The sequence below is a fragment of the Cotesia glomerata genome, linkage group LG2, assembly GCF_020080835.1.
Source record: "Cotesia glomerata isolate CgM1 linkage group LG2, MPM_Cglom_v2.3, whole genome shotgun sequence".
In the NCBI taxonomy this organism is placed as follows: Eukaryota; Metazoa; Arthropoda; class Insecta; order Hymenoptera; family Braconidae; genus Cotesia; species Cotesia glomerata.
Genome location: NC_058159.1, coordinates 4,496,609 through 4,522,259, shown reverse-complemented (window position 1 = coordinate 4,522,259; position 25,651 = coordinate 4,496,609). Strand labels below are relative to the sequence as shown.

The 25,651-nt window shown below is 29.7% G+C and overlaps 1 protein-coding gene across 6 annotated transcripts in view; it reads right to left on the bottom strand.

The window, feature by feature from the left end:
* The window catches only part of LOC123259947 (FH1/FH2 domain-containing protein 3), a 162,849-nt gene that overhangs the window by 110,004 nt on the left and 27,194 nt on the right, over positions 1–25,651 (bottom strand). For 4 of the 6 annotated variants that reach the window (XM_044720785.1, XM_044720784.1, XR_006508350.1 and 1 more), the window contains exons 6-8: positions 25,346–25,580; positions 23,392–23,491; positions 23,087–23,123 (exon numbers count right to left, since the gene is read on the bottom strand). In XM_044720785.1, the coding sequence (XP_044576720.1) occupies positions 23,087–23,123; positions 23,392–23,491; positions 25,346–25,580 (372 nt within the window). Of the gene's footprint in view, positions 1–16,283; positions 17,282–18,783; positions 19,204–23,086; positions 23,124–23,391; positions 23,492–25,345; positions 25,581–25,651 lie in introns of those variants that run through there. The other 2 variants (XM_044720786.1, XR_006508352.1) reach the window with 1 other exon arrangement.

The following is a 25,651-nucleotide window of genomic DNA, read 5'->3' as shown; positions in this document are numbered from 1 at the left end:
GGTTCTTTACTTTGCATGACAATTACCTCAACAGGGGATGCGACGGTTCGCCCTTTTGTCCACGATTTTCAATTTTTTCACACCGAGACCGTAACCTTACACATTTACATTTATTATTTTATATTTATATTTATATATACATTCACAAAGTAGTTATAAAACTACATTTTTCCCTGGTACCAATTTTTTTGTCGAGTTTTGTTATTCTTTTATCAAAATTTGACAATCTTTCTTCATTTTCCTTGGACATTAGTTTTTAACATAATACACTCTATTTCCTGGGAACTAAGAACAAGGAAAGAAAAAAATGCATAGGATATAATACATAAGATAAAGAAAGAAAGAAACCGGGTACTAAGAATATCCCAGAAGACGATGTAAAATTCATATCCACTTCCGTTCCTACTTATATTCTTTTCAACCCCGTAAATTTTTAATTTATCCTAGTCTTTTTAATCGAAGACGACGGCTAAAAGTACCTGAATCGCTGAATTCCAGCGGACTCGCGGGTGATTAATTTAAAAAGAGCTACTGATAAAAAATTTTCTTTCATTTATTTTTCTATGTAACTTTGTTAAAAGTTTTATAATTGCAAAACGCTTATATACCTTAAGCATAAAAAGAAAAAAAAAGTAATAAAACTCCAACATTTTTATTACGTACCATAAAAAAAAGACATAATTTTCTCTTCTATCATCTATCACTAAGAAAGGAATACATTAAGTCTGAAATAATGTTGTCGCCTCCGACAAGCCTGAAACGAGACACGAAAAGAAGAAGCGATAAAATTTACATTGGCGTTATGATTTAAACGGACAGTGAATTTCACGCTTGAAGAGGTTACGGCTCTGATTTTATACACGAAAATGCCTGAAATTCTTGGGATGACTCCGTTCAGCGAAATTATGTCGAGTAGAATGAAAGTAAAGATACCTTGGGATAAAAATAAAAAAAAGGATCCTAATATAGGACTAAAGAATAAGAATAAGGTTTTCGTGAATTTTTCCTTAAACGCTGTAGACTGTACACTGTCGTGGGTCCAAGAGCCAGGATGAAAGAGGACAAGAGGAAGTTTGAGTGAGGGAATAAATGGAATAGAATCTTAAGGGAGTTGAAAAAGACCCTGAATAAGAATAGTTGGGATCTTAGGTTAATAATATACAACAGAATAATAAATTAAGTAGCTAAATGTTAATTCGGAGTTTATAAAATATTATCAAGCCCTTGCGGGCTGTAGCAATGTGAAATAACAAAGAATTAATCTCTTGAGATTTTAATGCGGTTAAGGTGGTCTTGGGTTGTTGATGATCTAACGTAGGCCAACTTTGCCTCAAGATACTATACAGTATAGACCATAGTATGAGTACAGATATAGATATATATGTGTATGGTTTAACTACAGTACTAAGCAACTACTACCGGTACAAGTTGGGTCTTATACTTTACTCCGGGTTATACGAATAAAGGACTTCCGTCTCGCGAGTGAAGCAACATCGTCGGCTTGAGTCCGGCCGCAAATAAATCGCGGCATTACTGAGAAAATACTTTTCTCTCAGTCTTTTGCACCAACATCAGGATACTGCACTCATCTTTTATCCTCCTTCTTTATCGTTTATCCCTTTATTTATTTATTTGTTCCCCTTATTTTTATTTTTATTTTTATTTTCATCCGGTGGTACGCTGCCGGATAAGAGATAAAATAAATAGATAAAGACTAAGACAAAGGATTTTAAAAATTGATTGTATCGATATAAATAAATACAAGGTACGAGGGTGCAATTTAGTGTGAAGAAGGTTAATGGTAAGAAAGATCGGTTTTATATTAATGTTAAAAAAAAATAAATGAATGATTTATTAATCAAGGTACTGTTTTATTTGTTCATTAGGAATTTATTGGGAAAAATATGGGAAGAATATAGTAGAGAGCTGAGAACCGGGACAAATTTAAGCAATGCAGGAACCACGTATGGGGGGTTCGCGTACTCGTAAACTCGGGAATTCCGGGAAGTCGCATCACGTATCCAATTTTCCAGAGATCGAGTCGGGCGTGATACGGTCTGTGTAAGGATCTTGTATGTTGTATGTGCAGAAATGAATTTTCGGTAAGGGTGAAGAAAACACGCGTTCGCCTTTTATTTTTTCATCACGAGCTGGATAAGTATCTTTGGAATTCAGCTTCAGCTGAACCTCGGGCTTTTCTATCTGAGATCTTTACGGCCTAACAAATTTCATTATTATTATTATTAGTGTTAGGATTAGAATTAGTATTATTTTTTTTATAGAAATAGAAATGGAAAAGTCGACATTTAATTTGCGACTATTTATTGGTGCCTGGATATTAGAGAGATAAAAAAGTCTTATCAAGAAAATTAATCATTTGACATGATTATTGTTCTTTTATCAGAAAATTTTTTGATATGGACTGAAAAAACTTTTTTTAAGGGTTGCTCAAGATTTTTTAAAATTTCTAAAATAGTCAAAATAAAACTTTTTTGTTTTCAACTTTTTTTTCTGGTCGAATAATTTTTTTTAATAAAAATATTTTAATTCATAGGAGTTTATAATATTTGTTTTTGATTTAATCAACTACTAATCCATTTTCTGTATAATCATAAGTAAATTGAAGTACAAATTTTTAGAAAAAAAAAAATAATTTTTTTTTTTCATTTATATCCTGACCTAGAAATTTTTTCACGGATTAATGCTTCAAATTACTTAATCAAAAAACAATAAATTCTTGATTATAACTCTGCTTAAATGAAAAAATTGACAATAAATCAAAAACAATAAGTAGTCTCGAGAGTAACACAAATAAAACCAAGAGTTGAACTTAATCCTCATACTCAAGTGCAAGTGCTTCTAGTACAATGCACAAGACTACTACAGAGCGTCAACATAGCACACAAATGATCTCTAGCTTTCAATTCTCGTACACTTAGTACTTCAATACAAGACTAACAGCAACAACAATACAAACAGTAATAACAATAACAACATCTGTACGTTGTCAATCTATACATACACACACATTTATGCTCATTCTCATCCGCTTTACTTGCATTGCTCTAACTCATGAACTCTGAACCAGGGCACTGCGATAAATGGACGTGCTGCACGTGAGATTCTATGTCAAATCAATTCTCCGCATACTCATTACATTAAAAACAACTTTTCAACCATGTACATATTCCTTTACCGTTTTCTTAAATAGCTCATTAAAAAATTTACCTCTTTGCATTTATTATTTAAATTTAATTACCCAAAATTTTCAGTCGTTTTAAATTTACATTAAAATAATCTTTGCGAAGTTTAAATTCGAGTTATAGCGACTTGATAAATTTTTTTTCTTTAAAACTCGCCGTAATTTTTTTTTAATTAAAATTAAAATTCGTTGACATACATATCAATTGGGATTTTTTAGTACAATACCAAAACAATGGAAAGTAACAAATAATTAAACGGAGACTTAAATTGACATACATAAAATCCTATCACAATTTCCTATCAGCCAATTAGTAGGAATGAGATTACAGTTAAAGATTAACTAGCAGCTTCCTGTGACGTTGCTTGACATTTCAGAGCCCCCGACAACTCGGCTTCTGGCCTGTCACAGGTAAGTAAACACAGAACAGCATATAACATATAATATATATCTATCCAGTGCTTATGTATAAGAGCATTAGAGTAGTGCAAGGTGTCCCACGCGCAATCCAACTACATCCCTCTACTCTTACTATATAATAGCTATAAACTCGCTAACTGGTTATAAGCCAGACACACCACCACCATACCGCTCTACTCAACTATGTAAACGTAAAACTTGTACATATATAATACATAAATATCTGCTTCATATAATATATAACATATAATATATAGTAACGTATGTTCCAGGTATGGTACATATGAGTCTATATTATATATATATATATATATGTTAAAGAGTTATAGCAAACTATTTCGTCTTTGGTCTTATGCTCACTCATCCGTCTCCACGGTGAACTCAGAGATCTATGACCTAAAACATTTACTACTTCCACTATTACTACTACGACTACAAATGCTATTCCGGAGGGTGTATCTGTACTTCACACACTCAAAACAATCTCCGCGTTGAGCTATTTATTAAGTAATCCTGCTCATAAAATTCGATAATTATTTACGAGCTTCAATATTTTAATTAAATATTCAATAGCAATTTGAATTTTAAATACCTTCAATCCCCATATAACCAGTAGTAAAATTTCATTCATTGGGTGCTACGTTATTTATTGATAAATATTTTATATCATTATAAATTTTGCTACGGATTTATTTACCACGTTTATTTTAGAGTCATTAAAAGTTTGTGGAATGATTAATTAGATCATTTAAATTTAAACGAGAGTTTTGGCGAAAAATTTTTGTGAGAAAATTGAGTTAATTTATTAATTAAATGATAAAAAATTTATTATGCAATATTAATATTATTATTAAATTTTTTTTTATTGTATAAAAAATGTGAACCTTCTTATGAACTACGCCATCCATTTTACGGCATTAAACAAATTTTATTTTGATTAAGAAACTTTTTATGAAAATTATTTTTATTCTGAGTAATTTTTTTTTGTGAAATAATAATAATAATAATAATAATAATAATGATAATAATAATAATAATAATAATATATTATTATTATTATTATTATTATTATTAATAATATTATTAATATTATTATTATTATTATTATTATTATTATTATTATTATTATTATTATTATTATTATTATTATTATTATTATTATTATTATTATTATTATTATTATTATTATTATTATTATTATTATTATTATTATTATTATAACTAACAGATATAATATAATAAATAAAAAAAAACATTTATTACCAAGTTAGAATGTTTTGAAAAAATGAGAGTAAAAATTGGACGTGTCTTTAATTTTACAAGTTACAAGTAGGGTACGAAGAATAGAGGACGGAGGATGGAGGATGGAGGACGAGATGCTGTTGTTGTTGATGTTGAATACTATAAAACAGTTGTCCGACATAGACAGTAGTGTTGCGTTGAGTAGGATAGTACTATACAAGATAGAGAGTAGAGAGTAGAGTTGTAGGTATGGCTTTATATACATATATATGGATATGTAGGGACTATACAGCAAGCATCTAGAGAGTGAGAGTAAATGTAACGAGAAAGCAACAACTCCCAGTAATGAGAGTAATGTTGAAACGAAATAATGAAAAGGTGTAGATTCTCTTGTATATATGTATACATAAAGTGTCTTAATTAACTTGTAGTTGCTCCAAAACTCAAGCAAAAAAGCTAAATTTAATGCTTTAAGTACATGACTCTATTAATTTATTTTTAAATTAATTTCTAAAGATGAGATAAATAATAATAAAAATAATATAAAAAAAAATAGAATATCAGTGTAACAATGAAATGATAATGAGTGACAATATTAAGTGCACTTGATGTCCCATGACGTGGCGGTGCATAAATAAAAAAGTAAAATGTTAAAATTAAAAACAGGTCATTCCAGCTGGGTGTTTCGATGACAAGGAGGTCCCTTGGGATACTGTAGAATATAATATATAATATATAATAGTTGTATATAGTTATACTTATAGGACGAGGATGAGGATGAGGATGAGAAACTCACATCTGGCGTTGGCATTTAACGGGACACAACAGTTTTATTGGCCCGTGACGTCAATGCTAACTTTGTGCCATCGACGTTTCTACTTTTTATTTTATTTATTATTGCTATCATTGTTATTATTGTTATTTTTGTTTGAGAGTACATCTTTTTATTTTTTGTGTCAGTTTCAATGATTGACTGTCGTAATCGTCTTTACTCTCAATCTTTTATAACTATGGCACTTTAAACTGACTATGCATTTCAATTCATAGCAGTCAGTAGTTAGATTACTACTAGTCGTTTCTATTTTTACTTTTATTATTCGACTACCATGAAACTTGAAGTGACATCAGAAGACTCTGATTTCAACGGTTGTTGACGGGAAATTTATCAAATATTTTATTTTATGCAAAAAAATCCAAATTAAATTTCAAAAATAATATTTACTGTCCAAATATGTTTAGACAAAATTACTTGAAACAAGAAAATTGTAAAAAATATTAAAGTTTTTTGGAAACAAGAAGAAATTTTGTTGAGAAAAAAATGTATTCTAATATAATCAAGCATTTTTTTTTTCTGTGAATGAATAAAATAAGAACTATTTTAATTAATTTGACAAATTATTTTTAAAAAAAATACATATTCTCAATAATTATTAAAAAAAAGTTCTGTGAAAATTATAGATAAATATGTTAAATAGTTAACAGGCAGGTATGTTACTTTTATAAATTTATTCTTGTAAATTTAATTTTTTTTTTATAAATATAAAACAAAATTACCTCGAAATTTTGACATTACTATTTCTGTAATTTTTTTCTTGCATCAAAAAAATTTTCTTAAGAAATAACAATTTTTTTTTCAGTTCATATAAAAGAGAACTTGATCGTAAGAACGCTCGCCAATCAACCACCTAATATAATAATTAAACTTTCAAGAAAGTAATGTTGAAAATTCTGTATGAAAACAAAGCTGGTAGATTGAATCAAAGCCGAGAAAATGACAGTGAAATTTGTCGACTAATCGTGTAATACTGGAAAGAGAATATAACACAGCAGATGGAATAGAAGAGCCAGGTAATCTCGGAATGTAAATTTATCCAACGAAAACAATATAATTTAACTTGGTGCAAAGTAGATATTGGAGCGAATTGGATAGAAGTAAAGATAAAAAAGTGGGTACTAAACAATATTACCAGCTATCAAGGTAGAATTTGTTGAGGACAATCACACGAAATGTCCAATCTCGTCTCGGAGATGTTTCCCATCAGACTGGGTCATTTCACCTTCTTTCAAGACCTCTTCTCGTTTTGATCGTCATTGCTCTGTATCTCGTGTGAAGTCTCTCGTTTCAGCGGTCAAATGTAATTTTGTGAAATAAAATGGTCATACAATGCGAGACACAAGACACAAGACATACTACGTACTACATACTACAAGCTATTTTCTACTCTTGTCTCTGGACTCTACTTCCACTGTAGACTTTACTCGTTATTGTGTGCTACCCTGAGTGGTAGACAGGAAATGTTGGTATGATTTCAACCGAGAAAAACACTTTCAACCAGCAAATTTAACACGGAAATGTAACACACCAAATAAAACCTGTACCGACGACATACATATATATTTATATTTTAACTAGCGCAATATCAATCCAGTGAAAAGTGAATAGTAAACAGTAAATATAAAACCACCCGGTGTTTAAACTTTATTTATGCTATTATTATATATACATAAACTATAACACTGGAGAGGAGGCACTTCTACCTACCAGTGAGTTAAAGATCACCCAACCGTAGAACGTTTATCCAAGACGAACGAAAAAGAGCCAGCGTTACTTTGCTTTGTCGGTTTTCTCTTTGTTTACGAAACCATCTATTCGAATAAACTTCCAGCAGCGTTTGTGTTCGTTACCTTTCTTTGTTACCGAATATCTATTTTACCTCACACCTGATCCTTTGTATCCTTACCCCACGCATTTGAAAATAAATGTAATTTGTAATGGAATAAAACAAATTAAGTAAATAAGAAATAAATCTCTAAGCCCAGAGAAAAATTTTAGAGTAATTTTTGGATTTTTTAATTTAATTTTTAAGTGAAGATTATGAACAACTTTGACCTCAGATTACTTTTAAAATAAATTTATTAAAAAATCATAAGAGACCTTTTTTCTAGAGCGTTAAATTTATTACAAAAATATCAATGTAAATTAAAAATTTTACTCAAAATTTACACAAATAATTGAACAAATAAAAATTTTTAAATGAATCAAATAAGTGTTTTATAAATTACAAATAGAATTTAATCAAAGGAAATAAATTTGCTCCTTAGTGTAAAGTTGAGAGTACCAAGTAAAAGCTGACGTAATCTCAAAATACCAGATCTTTACTTTGAAAGTGAGTGAAACTGATAAGAAAGTATCAGAGAACGATACAACAGATGTAAGACTTAGTAATCAGCCATTAATAGATAAATCTGTACCTTTGGTCCAAGTCTAAGATCTAGTGTAACGTCATTGGAGTCTTATACTTAATTTCGGTCATTTAGCGAATGGCAGTGGTGCGGTTGACTGAGCCTCGGCTCTTTGTGCCCTTGATTTTACCGGTCTCAAGGAACGCTGAGCCATCCTCTGGCTCTATTTATTTATTTACTTTTTTTTTAACATTATTAATATTCATCAAAGTGAAAGAAAGTAAGGTAGAGGAGCGGGCTCGAGGATCGAGGACACAAGCTAAACTGGACGAGTACCGTTAAAAGAAAAAACAAGGAACCTTTGCCTTCAGTTCCTTCGTCTTCGATACAAAGACAGGATAAGAGGAAGATGCTTTATAAATACATTAATATTAATTTTACGGTTATAATGCTGCTTAATGTTCACAGCGCATTTCTGTTTACCATAAATCTATCAATTTTCCTTATTTTATATTATATATAGTTATCGTAGACTGATTTTTAATATTAATAATTTCTTTTTAAGAGGGAAAATCATTCCGGAAATATATAGTGAGAGTATACTGGCCTAATATGGTTATGTATACCAATATATAATTTTTTGATCAAAGTTAGTGTTAAAAATCTCTGACAGATGGCAAATGATCTCTAAATCGTTTCGTTACACGAGACTTAAATCAGAGATGTTAAATTTTAAACTTACAATTTTTCATGGGTAAAATTATCTTACATATTTAAGAGTGTCGGAGCCTAATTCTTTATCATACTAAAACATTAAACGCGATTTTTTTTTAATTTTATGTTTAAAAAAAAATGCTCGTGCTGGAACTCTAAAAATTATTGATTAATTTGGATAAAATTTTGGTTTTATTGTCAGAATGATTTACAAATTTCGTGAAAAGCAATTTTTTTTTAGATGAAAATAATAGTAAAAAATTTTAACTTTTTTATTGAGCTTACTTAATTTTGAATTTTATATTTTATTATTTTAAAAGCTTTAAAAAATTGTTTTTGTAATTGTTAAAGTTCTAATAAATTGATGTTGAATTTTCAAAATCATATTGTAATAAGATTATTTAATTTAATGATCTATAAAAACATAAAAAATGAGTCATTTTAAGCCATCCAAAGGGATTCCCCCGCAAAATTGATAAAAAAATTATTTAAATCTTAACTTTATTATTTTTATAGTTGGTATGAAATTAAACACGAAAATGATAACCAGGCGTGAGAGTATTAAATAAAATTTGCGAAATGTAAATGGTGTAGGGTAGCAGCTGATGTAGCAGCGGCAGGTGAGTAGTAAAATATAAGTTTACCCGATAAAGTACGAGTAGGGAAAGGAAATGGGGGAGTGTTACGAATGCCGGATAGAGTCAAATGACAAGATTGTCTATACTAAAAGTATTAAAGCTGAGAGTTGAGAGTTAAGAGTCAGGTCTGAGGTCAAACAAAGTAAGGTCGAGGGAGTAGAGCATATAAAAGGATCGAGTGGAGATTTAATAAAGAGGTAAACCATGTTGCGGTGATTAGACACTAAAAGTAACGTTTCGGAAGGACTAAAATAAAACAAAACGAAATGAAATGAAATAAAAAGTTGATACAATACAGTAGAGAAAAATGGAGGATAGAAAAAGGCAGGGGCTAGAATTGTTTCTGGTTTGGTAGCAACAATTGACTTAACAGCTCTCAAGAGAGCAAAAGCTGTGTAGCTGAGTATAAAGAGGAGCAAAGAACAAGTCGATTCTCCAGGTATATACTCGTGCCCTCAATCTTAACGAGCTGGATAAATCCCTGAATAGCATAAGATCCGGTTACAATATAGTTTTGCCCGAAACAGAACAAAGCGCCCTGAGAGATAACGGAGACAGCAATCGGCTAGTGTAGAGCGAGGGAGTGAGACAGACTGATGCAGAACAAGAACAAGAACAAGAGTAAGAGTAAAAGTAGAAAAGCAAAGTGAAGTTAAAAAGACTGCTTCAAGATATTCTTTATAGCTAAAAAGCACGAGGAGGCTTCTGGCCTTTGAAGTTATTCTGTCTTACATCCTCTTATCCTTATCCTTCTTCTCCAGCTTCTCCATTTCATTTTCGTTGTTCTCCCTTGCTCATTCTTTAACTCTTATCCGAGATGTGTCTACTTGTACTACTTGTTACCTATACACTCGGCGGACGTACCCGGACGTCTATTCAACTGTAAAAATCCCGAAGATTCAGCCCCGTGGTCATCTGAACTCGTGATCAATCAACCGGTAACATTTCAAGGAAGAGTCGTCTTAAGAAGAAATGAATTTCCTGTCCTGTGCATTTCCAAATTGCCTTTTTTTAACAAAATTTTTTTTACGTCTTTTTATGTTGCCTTTATGTATTTATTTATTATCGAGTTAGCTTTTTTACAGGACAAACTTTCAGAACAATACTATACCAAAGTAAACATCATTTTTACTGCTAAAAAGTTTTTCTTTGAACGGACCGACTTCCCATAGAATACTTATTTTTATTTTTCTAAACTAATTCGAGCAAATTGAGGGAAAAATTTAGTTAAGAGAAATTTTTTTACGCTCAAAATATCTATTGAACGTTTAAATTAATAATATTCAGAAAAAATATTATTTTCAACATATGTTTGAAATGAGAAATCCAGTAGATTTCTTAGATTATACATATCAAAAAATTTTTTTACGGGAAATCAATTTCAGGCTCTCATATACTCGTTTAGCAGCTTAAATACTTAAAATCTATCACTTTTTTATGTATCATAACCACAAACGCGTATCGTCAATGTAATCCGACCAAATTCCTCCTTTTTGAACTACTGAAAAGTTTTTCTTCAAAGAAACTAACTTCGAATACCGCCGGTAAGTCGCTTCAGCCTCTTCCGTCTATTCACTCTATTATGCATACTACTTATTGTATTGTAATTGTTAAGCGCTGCGTTGATGGGGTGCAGCTTTAAATTGATGACAAACTCTTCCGACAGCCAACAACTTTTTTTATCTAGTCCATAATTATGTAAAACCACGACCTGACATTTCTCATAAATGTGAAGGGTTAAAGAAGATGACAATTAACGAGGATTTTGGATACTTTTGAAGGTAGTTGGTGGATGGTGGATAGTGGATGGTGGGTCTTACCAAAGTTGGTTGTTTTGTGCAAATATTTAATATTCTCTACCCTAAGGAAAGTTCGAATTCTTGCCCTGTTTTGCGGGAAGGAATTTATTCGCCCCGGTAGACAATCACACGCGGGTTGGTATGTCCTACTTCTCTGTATATTACTGGGCGTACAATAAACTAGTAGGCATTGTCATGTACATAATGGTTTATTGTAAGAAATAATGTACCTCGAATTTAACATTATGATTTTATTCAGTTTAAAAAACCTTCAAATAAAAGTTCAACGATATATATTCAATTGGATTTAGGTGTTACGTTTGTGGTTCTCCGAATTGAAGAATACAGAAGTCGTAAGTTACGTCCAAGTTTACATGAATAGAACGATCGATTCAAATAAATTTTTATTTATACTTTTTTATTCAGAAGCTTCATTTATTTTGCATGATAAAAATTGATTTTTTACGAATTTATTTAAATTATTATTCGAATCAAATGATGATTTCATTTATTCTATCACAAAATAAATTGCATTTTTACAAAAAATTTTTTGAAAAGAATCTAAAATAATTATTTTAATTTTGCTACTCAGATACGTAATACCGCTTTTAGTGTTTATGACGCGAATAAATGTAGAACTGAATATTAATAAAGATGACCAATTTCTATTTTTAAAATAATATCAAAGCTATTTCCTTGAAACTGGATGGTATTCATTAATATAAACAATTACCACCATCTCAATTAATAGATTGAATCATTTGACCTTTCTCGTATTTTAATTTTTAACAACAATGTTTATTAATAATTAACCTCCGCGCTTTTAAAATTTATTGATCAAAATCAAGGGTGATTTTCAATTAAAATAAAGTTTTATCTTTCCGGTAAATTTCAATAAATAAATAAAAGTAATTTTATTTAAACCTGTAAGTAAATTTCATCCAGAAAAATTATATTATACATCCTTATGAAATTTAACATCAAATATTTGCCGTTAAAAAAAAGAGCAAAAATAGTTTGCTTAAAAATGGAATTATTTACCCAGACGAAATTATGAATTATAATGGCAATGGATAATGGAATAAATATGTAACATGACAGGTCAGACACGTGTGCTCTGAGATAAGCGGAGAGTTTCAAAAAAGAAATAAATAACTAAACTCATAAAAGAGTTGACAAAAATAAATACCAATTTTTTACTTTCGCATACTTTATAGTTATAATTTCAATGTAATCTAATAACAATAACTAATATCCGATTATTTATACAGTGTTTTTCAGTTTGCACCGCCGCCCGAGTACTCTATCCTTGATAGCAATTTCATAAAAGTTTTTATTGGATGAATAAAAGTCAGCCAGGAAATAATCGGTAAAATAAAATAGAATGCGACTATACACTCATCTATTATGTCTATGTGAAATATGTGAATTGTTCTTTTATTTACATTTTTTTTTGTTTATATTTTTAATTTATACACCTATATGTATATGTATGTGGAGCTGTATAATATACATATTGTTTTTTACAGCGGCCTATTGTTTTATTTTCGGAGTTTTTTGTCAAGTGCATTCGGGTATAAAGTAGGAGGAAAAAGAGCCGGATATACTAGCCGAGTTTATCAGCGATACTTTCTGCTGAAGAGATACTTTTGTGTAATACGTCTCCGGTAACGTACAGCACCGTGAAAAAATATTTGCCAGACACGATCGTGAGTGCGCAACGCCCCAACTTAAACTCGACAATGAGTACAGTAAAAATGCATGCACACATAGATATATAGATATGTATATAAATATGTGGAGATATATAAACACGTACATACGGTGTAGCATATAAATGTGTAAAGAGTAAAAAAAGAGACAAAGATAACGAAAAAAGGACAGAGAGATTTAGATTTATGCCTCTTTTCTAGTTATCTCACGTTGTATTCGTTGGCACACGGCATCTGCGATCCTTCCAATATATATGTTGTGTGTATATATGTATATTTATATAATATGTATGCCAGTACCACCGAATAGAAGCCATCACCACCGCTGTGCATTTAGTTACGGTTACACATATTTCCCAGTTTATGTTTATACACGTACGGATGGATATACACTGGAGAACTATTACATTCTCCCTGGACTCATTTGTCAATTATACGCCGCAATATTATCATTGTTTTAATTGATGCATTGTAAAACCCACGTCAGCCGTCTCTATCGATCATCTTAACTATTAAATACGCGGATAAATATTTAATATTTTCATTCATTTCAATTTACTCGGCTTTTATAAGCTGTGAGCGGGGGTAGAAATTTTTTCTGGTAATTAATTTATGGATTTATTTTGTTGAATGTGATTTTTGATTTATTGATTTGGAAATTTTAAGTAGTAGTAGTAGTTTTTTTCATATAAATTATGGCCTACATGGTCTTTCACATCCCTTTCTGGAAATTTTAAGTATTATTTTTTAGACAGAATTTGAATTTTAGATTGGAAAATATTTTATCAAATTACCAATTTCTTCATTGAAAGTTTATTATTAGAAAAAATTTTTTATCATTTTGTCAAAGTTAACATTAAATTTTTCGAAAATTTAGAAAAATTTTTTGTCAATTTTCGGCGATAATCGGAAAAAATAGACCGGAAAAAAATATTAAAGTTATGAAAAATTCATATTATTTCATTAAAATTATAATCTAAAAATTATAATAATAATAATTGTATCACACCCACAATTTTTTTGAAAAACAAGCACCCCAGAATGATCGCTCCATTTTTTGTTACAAAAAAAATATCATTATTATTATTATTATTATTATTATTATTTTATAATAATTTTAATGAAATAATATGAAAATTTTTCATAAGTTCAAAATAATTTCGGGTCTATTTTTTCCGGGATTAATTTTCAAATAAATACTAAAAACTTGAATTTCTATAACAATATTTCTTTCAAAAACATTAATTCATTTACTGAAAACAATGTTTCCTTTGATGTCAATAAACTTTAACAACGTTTATCTCTTGCAAAAAACAATGAAATAAAAATTTCAATAAATATCCGTTTTTGTTCCAGTTGAAAGTTAAATTTAAACGGCCTTGTCAAGTTCACTTGTACGCAAACAACGCACACACCTGTCTACATCCGATTTGTATGTACGGACATGTATAATAATAAAAAAAGAAAAAGTAGGTTTATATCGTTACTTTCCTATTCCTTTTTTTTTATCGTAATTAAACCGTGCGATGATTCCGTTGGAATACATCGGGGAAATCAAAAGTATATAGTGCCTGCTTCTCATTTTATATATATATATATATATATATATATATCAACTCTAATAACTTGTTATTGAAAGAATAAATTTTGTTTTTTTTGTTTTATTCTTCCTTAATCAAAAAACGTTAAATTACTAACCTTACTTTTATTCTCAAAAACTAAAGACAACCAGAGCCACGTAGTGTTTATGTTTTCAATGCCAGAAACCAAAAGTTATTTCAAGTAAACTCTTATTTTTATTTTTTTGTAACTTTAATTGTTTCGAGGGAAGCATACAGCTGAGTTGATTGTTGACCGCAGCAGTCTCGGCTTAATTCGATTAAGCGGTTTAACTTAGTGACAAAATAATTTAATTAGTACGACGGTCAGATTGAGACACCGGACACTGGACAACTCCAGTTTGATGTTCAATTTTATTACACCACAAAAAGTTATTAATTTAATTAACAAATTTATTTATTTTTAAATAAGTTTAAAAAAAATTTTTTTAGTTCTTGAATAATAAATTTTATTGTTCAAGAATAAAAAATTGAAAAATACTTTTTTTTTACCAATATTTGAGTAAACATATTTCCTATTCTATTGAAAATTACCTTCACAGTCTAAAATTACGATTTTATTGTGAAATTTAACAGTTGCAAATAATAAAAAAGAGCATTCGATCTGTAAAAAAAAATACAGGAATCCACTAGTTAAATTTTTTTTCGCAAATATCCAACGAATTGATGTTGAAAGGTAGCAATATTGTTCGTTAGACATGTCTCGATGTAACAGTAGACTTTTTATGGAAGTGTATAAAACTATCGAGTGCAAAAATAATTTAAAGCTTTGTATGGATGAAAAATTTGATATGAAGCGACATGATGAACTGAGAATTGATATGAATAAAAATATTGACTGATAGCTAGTACATTGATATCCATATAAATGAATACAGAAGAACAGAGATAGCCAGAGTCAGTGTAACATTTCACAAAGCCATTTTTTATTTAGTTTGGTGCGATTCATCTCTCTGTAATACTTGGTGCTGCGCAACAACAAGTTACATTGTTTTTATGTGTATTACCGAGTTTTGTTGTAAAACTAAACCGAGAGAATCAAGTTGTATAGATATAAAAATACAGGACAGGAGCCAGGAGAAAAGCAAAGGGTAAAAAGCAAAAAACAATTGATGAAATAACGAAAATCTTTATCCTTTATACTTTTGGAAAGTACGTAACGGATCTATATAATATTTAAATTTACAGAGAAGGAGATAACCGATTTGCGAAAGTTTAAGTTCAGAGTTTACACAAACTTGTTGTTTATTTTAAATGCTTCTATACTTTTTTTATCTTCCCGTCCTATATCCTTTCCCTTTTATTTTTAAAAAATAAATAACAAAGTTCCGGTTAAATCTGAAACAGCAATCGTAATCAAATATCTTCAAACCCATTGAAGATTGAAAAAAAGTTTTGCTTTTTGCCTTTGTAATAAAAAGTTTTAATTAAACTCGGCGCAATCAAATATTTCCGTATTTCCTTTTTTTATTTATTTTTATCAATAATAAACCATAATAATATTTCCTAATCATCAATCACTCCTGAATGTTTGTTGTAAAAAAATAAAAACAAAAATTTCTATAAAAATGTAGAATTTAAGAATGCAAATTTTGAAGATACGAATCTTCAAAATTTTCCTAAAATTTTTCCTAAGCTCCTAAACATAAAAAATAATAAAAATTGAGTGTTAAAAAGCCAAAAATCGAGTCAATATCAGAAGACAGCCGTGTAACAACTTAAGGAATAAAAATAAAAAAAAAATGTAGACTCACCCTGTGAGGTGCTCTGAGAAGTCGATGCACCGCGGCTAACTGGTTGATGAGCGGCAAGGTCGCACTGAAGGTGTGTACAGGCGGCCTCGGAGGCTCCGGATAAGAACTCGCGTACGCGAAGGGATCAACATCATTAAGGTATTGCACCCTACACGTCAGCGACATTCCGAGCCGTTCCCTTAACTTTTTGTCGCTACACTAGTGTCCAGTACAGTCTGGAGTCTGGAGTCTAAAGACTCTAAAGTCTGAGTCCGTAGCCTGCAGTCTGTCCTACTTAATTTTTTTCCTTCGTACAAAATTTGGCTCGAATTCTGGCTGTTGGACTCTTACACATACGCTCGAGTAAGTAAAACTGAGTTTATAACCAGCGAAAATATTAAATCTTTAGCAAATGGAGTATAACAACGTCTTGAGCAAGAGTAAGTTAGAAAAAAATAAAGAGCTCGAATGAGAATAAGAATGAGAATGAGAATGAGAATAAGAATGAGTACATGTATGTGTGCCCGTGGGTTATTTTCTTGTTTTATTTTATTCTCTTATTCTCTTAGCTGAACAACCGGTTCACCGTGGCACGTAGCGGAGGATCTGGTGCTAGCTTGTATTCCCTCTTTTACTCTTACTTATACTTGTATTATCCCTATACATGTATGCTACTCTTATTATACTCCTGTATGCTGTATAATACTGTATACTAAGTTCCAATCCGATCGAATCCTTTATTTTAATCCAAAGCAGGGCCAGCCGTCTACTTCTGGGCCCTTTACCAACTGACTATCTCCAAGTGTACCTCGTCCACCTTAAAGACTTACGATCGGGCGAATTAAATATAAAAGAGACTGTTGGGGTAAAAAAATTTTCCCAACAACGCTCTTGACTCTTTGACTTTAATTGTACTCCAATTTAATGCCTTTACTTTTTTGTAAATATAAATTTTCCGCCAGAAGTAATAACAATTATCACTAGATTGTTCTTAACACAGCCAGTCAATTTTCACGCATCTGTTAAACAATTGCAAACAAATAAATAGTCTTGCTCTGAATAGTTGGCTCGTAAATAATTTATCTAGTTAAATATTATATTGTTTAACAAGCTTCAGTCTAAATAAAATAGGCGTAAGGTTTCATTGGGATCGCGAGCCTTGACCACGGATTTTAGTGACGTCAAATAATGTGTAATATTTAATTCCACGGTTATGTTTGTTATTAGTTAGAGTTGGTTAATTATCTTTTGCATATTACGTGGTTATTGCTCTAGCTGGTCATTAACTTACTTTGTTATATAACTGTGAAGGGTAATTAAAAAATTTTTAGGCCCAACTCGACGTTGTTGTTGTATTAATTCAGCACATTGTATGTTAGAATTTGTTTTTAATTAATAATTCATAGAAATTTAAAAGAAAATAGACGATTTTTGTCCTTTCAATCTCAAAAAATTTATTTTTTTAAATATATTCAACGATTTGATAAAAGAAAAAAAAATTAATAAATTATAGGAAAATTTTGATCAAATATTTAAAAGTAAAAATCGATTATTTTTTATCTAATTTTTTAATAAAAAATTAGTTAATAAAATGTACTAGAAGTTTTGATAAAAAAATTTTTTTTTAATTATTTATATATGAGAAAATGAATTGATTTAATAATAAAAATATTCAATGAAAGTTTGCTAAGTATTAAAACATAATTTAGCGAATATCTGAAAAATTTTTCATTTATTATTTAAAAAAAATAATTATTGAGTGTAAAATAAATTAATAAAATTTAAAAAAGTTTACGACAAATAATTAATAATTAAAAATCAGTAAAATATCTGTACTGGTACAAGTAATATGTAAATGCAGGACTCATTAGCGTTTAGTATCATAAATAATTATCTCGGGGCTGGACCGGGACCAGGAACCAGAGGCATTAGCTTAAAGTTGTAGGCTACTGTACCGGCTCCAGACAATCGGAGCCGGTAAAATCTGTCGGTGGAGTCTGTATATAGTAGTCTTATGGTCTCATGGTAGTTACTGTGGATATCAAGTGAAGGAGAAGAAAGAAGAAAGACTGAGATGGAAAAAGAATCCTGGAGCTGAGAATAAACGGAGAGGGAAAACGAGTCTGCGCGATGCGATACAAATGCTTGCTCCTTGTTATATTATTTTTAATGCTTGTTACTCAGTTTATTTAAGCTTTTTTAGATTTTATTCTATAATATATATATATATTGTAAATTAACTTTATCGTAATCTCATACATATAAAGCGTTGCAGAAAAATGTTTGTTTATCTCAATAGATAAGAATTTTTGTAACAAGTCCTTCCTCTTCCTATCGCGGAATTTCATTTTGGAGTGGAAAAAATTTATTTTTAAAAATTTACTTGAGATTATTATTTTTCGAGCCGGTTTTAATTTTAAATTTTTTGGAGCAAAAATTTAATATTGTTTTTTTTTTCATTGAAATTTTTAAAACTGAAGCTTGTTAAAAATATTTAAAAAATTATTTAGGCCCAACTGACTGTAAATAAAAGTGGGTACATGCGTAGAGCAAACCGCGATTGGAGTCTGCGCTTAACACTTTGTTCCAAGATGCGGGATCGAAGGTCACGTGTATCTGGATTCAATTGACCGAACCCCGAACTGAAGAATCAGCGTGCAAGGCGCAAACAACTGCGCGGTTCAAATTTTAAATTTGATCACTCTGCTGCAATTATTTGAGGACACAGTACAGGGTAATTAGTTATTAATTATTTACTGATTACTAGAAGAAGTAATTGCCGTCGCCGAGGACAACGACTGACACAACCACCGGTCCTTGGGCGGTAAAAAAAATTTTAAAAATAACACAATAAAAAACGAAGATAACAAACGATAAAATAATAAATAAACGGCCATACAACGTGCCTAACCTCGCGAGCGGCCGCCGCGACACTGAGTCTTACGGACACCTGTCGACTCCCGCGATCGCGACGCCACCTCGCGAGAACTCCCCTCTCAGCCCCGCGCACCCCACCCACACCCTTTCACTATTTCCAGAAAAATCCCACGCGGACTTATTTTTGGATTTTTTTAGATTTTTGATTAAATATGGTGGTTTATAGAAATTATTTTTGATTTTTTGTTAAAATTTTTAATATGAAATTTTTTGTAGTCTCTGAATTTAAAAGAAAATTTTTTAAAATTTTTTATTATTAAAAGTATTGGTAAACAGAAAACAATAAAAAAAATTGAAGAAATTCATCCTTTGAATATAAAAGCAAATTTGGAAAAATTTCTCATGAAAATTGTGTATAGAAATAGGAAATACAAAAAAGTTTATGAAAATGAAGTTAGCCGACATTCCAAAATTTTTTATTGAAAAAATTTCAATTTAACAATTAAAAAAAAAAAATTTCACATGTAAAAAACTTGAAAAACTATAAGTGCAATTTTTTAGAAATATCTTTTTAGTTGTAGTTTAATTAATAAAAAAAATCAAAAATTTTTAGACGTCTGCTAACTTCAGTGTGATAAAAGTTCCAAGATTTTTTTGTTTTATTTAAATTTTTGATGAAATTTGATTTAATTTTTTATAAAAAAAAAAACAAGCGTTAATTTTTTGTATCTCGCATTTTATTGTAGTCTACAAATTTTTTGTAGTATTTGAATTTAAAAGAAAATTTAAAAAAATTATTAATTATTAAAAATACTTGTAAATATAGAAAACAATAAAAAAAAAAAAGTTGAAGAAATTCATCCTTTGAATATAAAAGAAAATTTCGAAAAATTTCCGATGAAAAATATGTATAAAAATAGAAAATACAAAAAAGTTTTAAGATTTTTTTTGTTTTATATAAATTTTTGATGAAATTTATATGTAAAATGAGAAAATATAAATAAAATTTAAGATATTTATTTTCTTTGAAATTTCATTTAATTTTTTATAAAAAAAAAAAACAAGCGTTAATTTTATTGTATCTCATATTTTTTTTAAAGAATATTTACTTGACTAGACGGAGATAATTTTTGTAGACCAAGAACTTAATTTTTTTTATAAACTTCTGACATTTTTATTCGGGTCAATAATTGGTAACAGCAAAGCTTGGTGAGGCAAATAAGCACGTTTTGGTACTATGTTTTATTTTTGAAAATAAAATAGAATTGGTAAGAGTCAGAGAGGGTTAGATCCACTCACTCACGTGGCAGGAAATTCTTTTGTCGAAAACACTTGGAGTCCACGGGGGAAAGTTTATCTCTTCCGTCTTTCTTGTACATATATTTTATAAATTTATGTACATATATACCTATGTATATGTATGTATGTACAAGTATAAGTGTGTGGGTGTGAATGTGTATGTATAGTAAATAAAGTTGCGGTAGAACGTACGAGCGAGAAACTTTCAACGACGGAAATTCGCGTCCCTCTTGTGTCATGCGAAAGATACGAAAACTGCATGATATAAAATAAGTTTTTTGTTGTTGAGTGCCAGGCTTCAAGCATACTAGAATAATGTCTGTCATGTCTTGAGGGGTTACAAGCCTTACAAACTGCGTCGGTTTGATTGTTATTAAAAAAATTTTTTTAAAGTTTCAGATTTTAGTTCAAGAAAAATTTTTACATACTTTTAATTAAAAATTAAATTGAGTAAAAATAAATATTTTAAATCTTTATAATTAATAATAAAATTATTTTTAATAAATTGGACTTCCACTACATTCCTTTATTTTTATTTCAGATGATAAAACTGAGTCACCTAGTAATTATTTTAGAAAAGCTCGTAAGTTATTCAAATAATTCTTGCAAGCAACGTGCGCTGAAAATAGTACCCGAAATACTAAGCACTCTAATGACTCCTCGAAATCTTGAATTATTAAATAATTAATTAACCTTTTGGATATGTGAGTCATAAAAAGACCTCGGAAGTACCTCAGTATATTTAAAAATTAAAATAGACGCCAGTAAAATATTTAATTTGCCTAATTATACCGTGAGTAATATCAACTCAGATAATGATCAGCGATATGAAGATTTACTTTATTATCTGCGCGATTTATTGAGTAACACTTTAGTACGACGACAGAAATTTAATGGACTCTAAAATAGAAAATCATTAATTCCTCAGCACCCAATAATTAATAATCAATGAACTCATTAATTAAGTAACTCGTCTAAGTAATTTTGGATGAGTAATTAATTAAACACTTGAATTTAAAAATTCAGAACGTGAAAAATTGAAAATGATTTTACAATTAGTGTTTTAAAAGAAATGAATTGATGCAAACACCCTCTACTCGGTGACTGGTACCATAGGTAACCCTCTGTTCCTATTGTTTGTATACTAAGCTGAATACATCCGCAGCATTAACTTGAACGAAAAAAATAGTACTAAAGTCCCGTCTGGCAGCCCGTGAATCGCTTTTGTTCGGAAACTTTTCTAGTATAAATAAAAAATAAAACAATAGATTTAAAAATAGAACAAATACTCAAAATTAAACCCTCTCGCGCACTTTTTTAGGTATTTATTCCCAATAAACAATAATAATAATAACATACGTTCCACCCTCACCCTTGCAATCTCTTCAGTCTTTAAAAACCTCTATTTTTCTTATTGCGTGTAGCTTTTGTTTTGGCTTTCAAACCTCCTAATACCTCATCTGCGGCGCGCTTTTTTTACGCCAAAAATACGGACAAAAGATAGAACTTTTTGCTATTAAATTTATTCCCTAGCTTTTTTATTTTTTCACTAAACCGATTATCCGTAACTGTAACTATTAAGCTTGATACCAAAGTTTAAGTAGTTTGCTTCTCTGAGTACTTACACTTGACTCGACGTTTTGTTTTTATTATCAAAATTATATACATTAAAGTTCTTTACAAAATCAGAATTTTCGTGATAAAAAATTAAAATTGTGAAATTCAATTGTCATAAAAAAAAAAATAATTAGTATTGAGAAAATATTAAAAATAATTCCATTCATATTTAAAAATTTTTACATGAAGAATATTTTTCAATTTTCTTAATCTATATTATTAAGAGAATAAGCAAAATTTTGTGGCCAGTGTATTTATATGATAAAACGGGGTTTTATGGTTAAATTTGGTATCGTTAGAAAAGTTTTGACCTGGAGTTGTGCCTTTTCATAGTTTCATATCATTCTCACCAATAGTCAATTTATGATGATAAATATTTAGGCTGCATTCGAAAATGCTCTATCTCTAGATACATAATTAAGAAATGACATTGTATCTAGTGAACTATTGACATTTTTAAAGATATAAGCTCATCCCGATGTTACACTTATCAAGGCCTTTCATTTGAGTACCCACATCAATTTTTCATATATTTTATATATTTATAAATATGTATATATGAAAAATATATCAAAATGCATGTGGGTACTCAAATGAAAGCTCTTGATGAGTGTAACATCGGGATGAGCTTATATCTTTGAAAACGTCAATAGTTAAAAAAAGTACAGTGCAATTTAACAAAAGTCATTATTTAATAAAGCAAAATTTTAATTTTTTATAGTTCACAAGTCACATAGCGACTGCAAGGTTGTTAACAATCATTTATTTGTTAAAAAAAAAAAACCTAACATTCTAAAAATGTCTCTTTAGTTCAACAGTGGTTAATTTTCAAATTAATTAACCTCATAAAAAATGTAAACTTTAAAAAACCATGAATTGCGAGTACTAAACAACGTAAAGAGTCGTTGCGTTTGAATATAAATTCAAAAGTTCCCACAAATAGACACAATGAGAAAAACAATTACCAAAAGAACAATATAAATATGTAAATAAATTAAGTTCAGTTGATACAACTTTGTATGTAGACTTACCGGGATGTAACCGTCTGGCTGTGGTCTCTCTTTATCTCTGTAACAGAGAAAAAAAGCTCCGGTCAGTGAGGTCGCCAAGTGACATTACAACTATGATACTGCCCAGAAAACAATATAATATAACTTTGCCCTGAAGGTAACTACAACAAAAGTTTACAAGCCCGTCCCGTTCGTGGTCCTATCCAGGACCTGGTATAATAATCACTCGCTCTTTTTCTTTTCCGGTTTATCCTTTGCCGAGTTACAACACGGGCTGGCGATTTAGTTACGGTTTAACATACGTATATATGTATACATGGACATACCTTACTCGTCGTTGAATAACCGGAGTTTTCGGCGTGCTGTCGTGGATTATAACTTCAGCCACATCTATCTCTTCACATTCCGAGCTCCCATCCGAAGTTTCTGCAATTCAAAATATGCATATTACGTCCATACACCCTCGAATTCACTTTTATTCTACCCACACGCTTACACCTGCCCATCCAACTGCCAGGGCTTTTACCATCAGAAATACAAGTATCAACTATGAATATAAAGTTTTATAATTATCAAGTCTATTGTTTAGACGTCCTTGTTTCTAAATTTTAATATTCATGTTAGCTAATAATATATTTAAATGAAATTAAAATTAGCCGACAGCAAAAATTTTTTATTTTTATTTTTATTGATTGAATTAGAAATAAAAAAATATTTTTAGAAAATTGCACGTATAGTTTTTCAAATTTTTTACATGTGGAATTTTTTCTTTTAATTTTTCTGTTATAATTTTATTAATAAAAAAAAATTCTGAAAATTGTCAAATGTCTACTAATTTTATTTTCATTATATTTAAATATGAAAATTAAGTTAGCCGGCATCTAAAAATTTTTAGTGGCAATTTTTTAAAAATATTATTTAGTTTTAATTTAATAACTAAAAAAAAAATTAAAAAACCGGCTAACTTTAGTATTATTATTTAAATTATTAGTTTATATGTTGAATAAGTTGAAAAACAATTAAACTAATCAATATTACCAGAAAAAAGTACTAAATTTCAAAGTTTCATTTAAGGACTGTGCTTAATTTTCGGCCGACAAAACCCTAACCCAATTGCAAATAATTATTATCATGAATACTTAAAAAAAAAAATTATTTTTATTGAATTTATTTTGAAATTTAGTGGGAATAACAGAAAAACATTGATTTTCTATGATAAAATTGCTTAATTTTTGATAAATACAACTACTTTGGAGAACAAAGCGCAACGTCACTACAGATCAGCGCGGTATGGCGAAATGATCGTTGATCCCCCCACTCTACTAGAAAATTTTGAATTTTAGTTCCGACTTTTGCCACTAGTTGAAAATAGCGCGAAATAATTCAAATTTACAATAAATTAACAGAATTTTAAATAATTTTATAATAATTGTGATAAAAGTGAATGAAAATTAATTTAGCAGATATTTAATAATTTTAAAAATTTTTGTAACAAATTATGGCAAAAAAAATTAGAAAAAAAAAATTGACATGTAGAAATTTAAAAAAATTAAAAATGCAATTTTTTTAAAATAATTTTTTGGAACAAATTTGTTTGTTAAAAAAAAAAATTAAAAATTGTCAAGTGACTGCAAACTTTAATGTCATTAAAAGTAAATAATAAAATTTCAAAAAATTTTTTTTTTCACTAAAACCAGAAAAAGATGAAAAAATCATCAATAAATATAAGGGTAAATATTTTGAATTAAAAATTAATAATAATTTTATAAATAAAAACTTGCAAATTTCTTTCTTCCTAAACTTAATAAAAATAATAATGATAATTGTTGATAAAAGTAATAAAAGTATAGATATAATTTCAAGGATCAAAATTTTGAATACAAAATAAATTGAATTAAAAAAAAATAAAAAAACTAAAAATATGAATAACCAGAAATAAATCAATAAATATGAATAGAAATAAATTAAACTGTGTAACCAATCCTTGAACAATTTTCCCTTGTGCCTTTCGCAGCGCATAACCCACTTAATCCCAGTGTAATTCCTGTCATTTAATCGATTACTGCGGCAAACTCGCGAGTATTATGGGTGCCTGGCATCACAGAGTAAATTCATCTCCTCTACATATGGATATACCTCAATATCTCTGGTCTAGTCCTTGCAAAGCTGGAAAGGGTATGGCAGATCACAACTACATACACACCCCATACCATTAGTATATTACAGCTACAGCAACAGCAGAGCTTATATTCCTGTGCTCGACATTGGCAACCGACTCACCTCCAACATTCACTGCTTCCTGTTTGTATACGCGTGATATTACGGAAGTGTTGTAAGCAGCTGGTTCACCCAGAATGTCATCGATATTGGTAACTCCGCCGATGAACAAAGGCAACGTCGATGGCCGCTTGCGCGGCGATGATTTGCGACGCACATGATTATGATGTATGTTTATGGGCTGGATCTTGTCGTAACTCGGTGTCCGGTAGCATTCTAACGTTGATGGATTTTCAACCTAAAATCATCATCTCTATAAATATCATCGGCAATCTCAATATAAACAATCAAAATTTGTATCAATGTTGA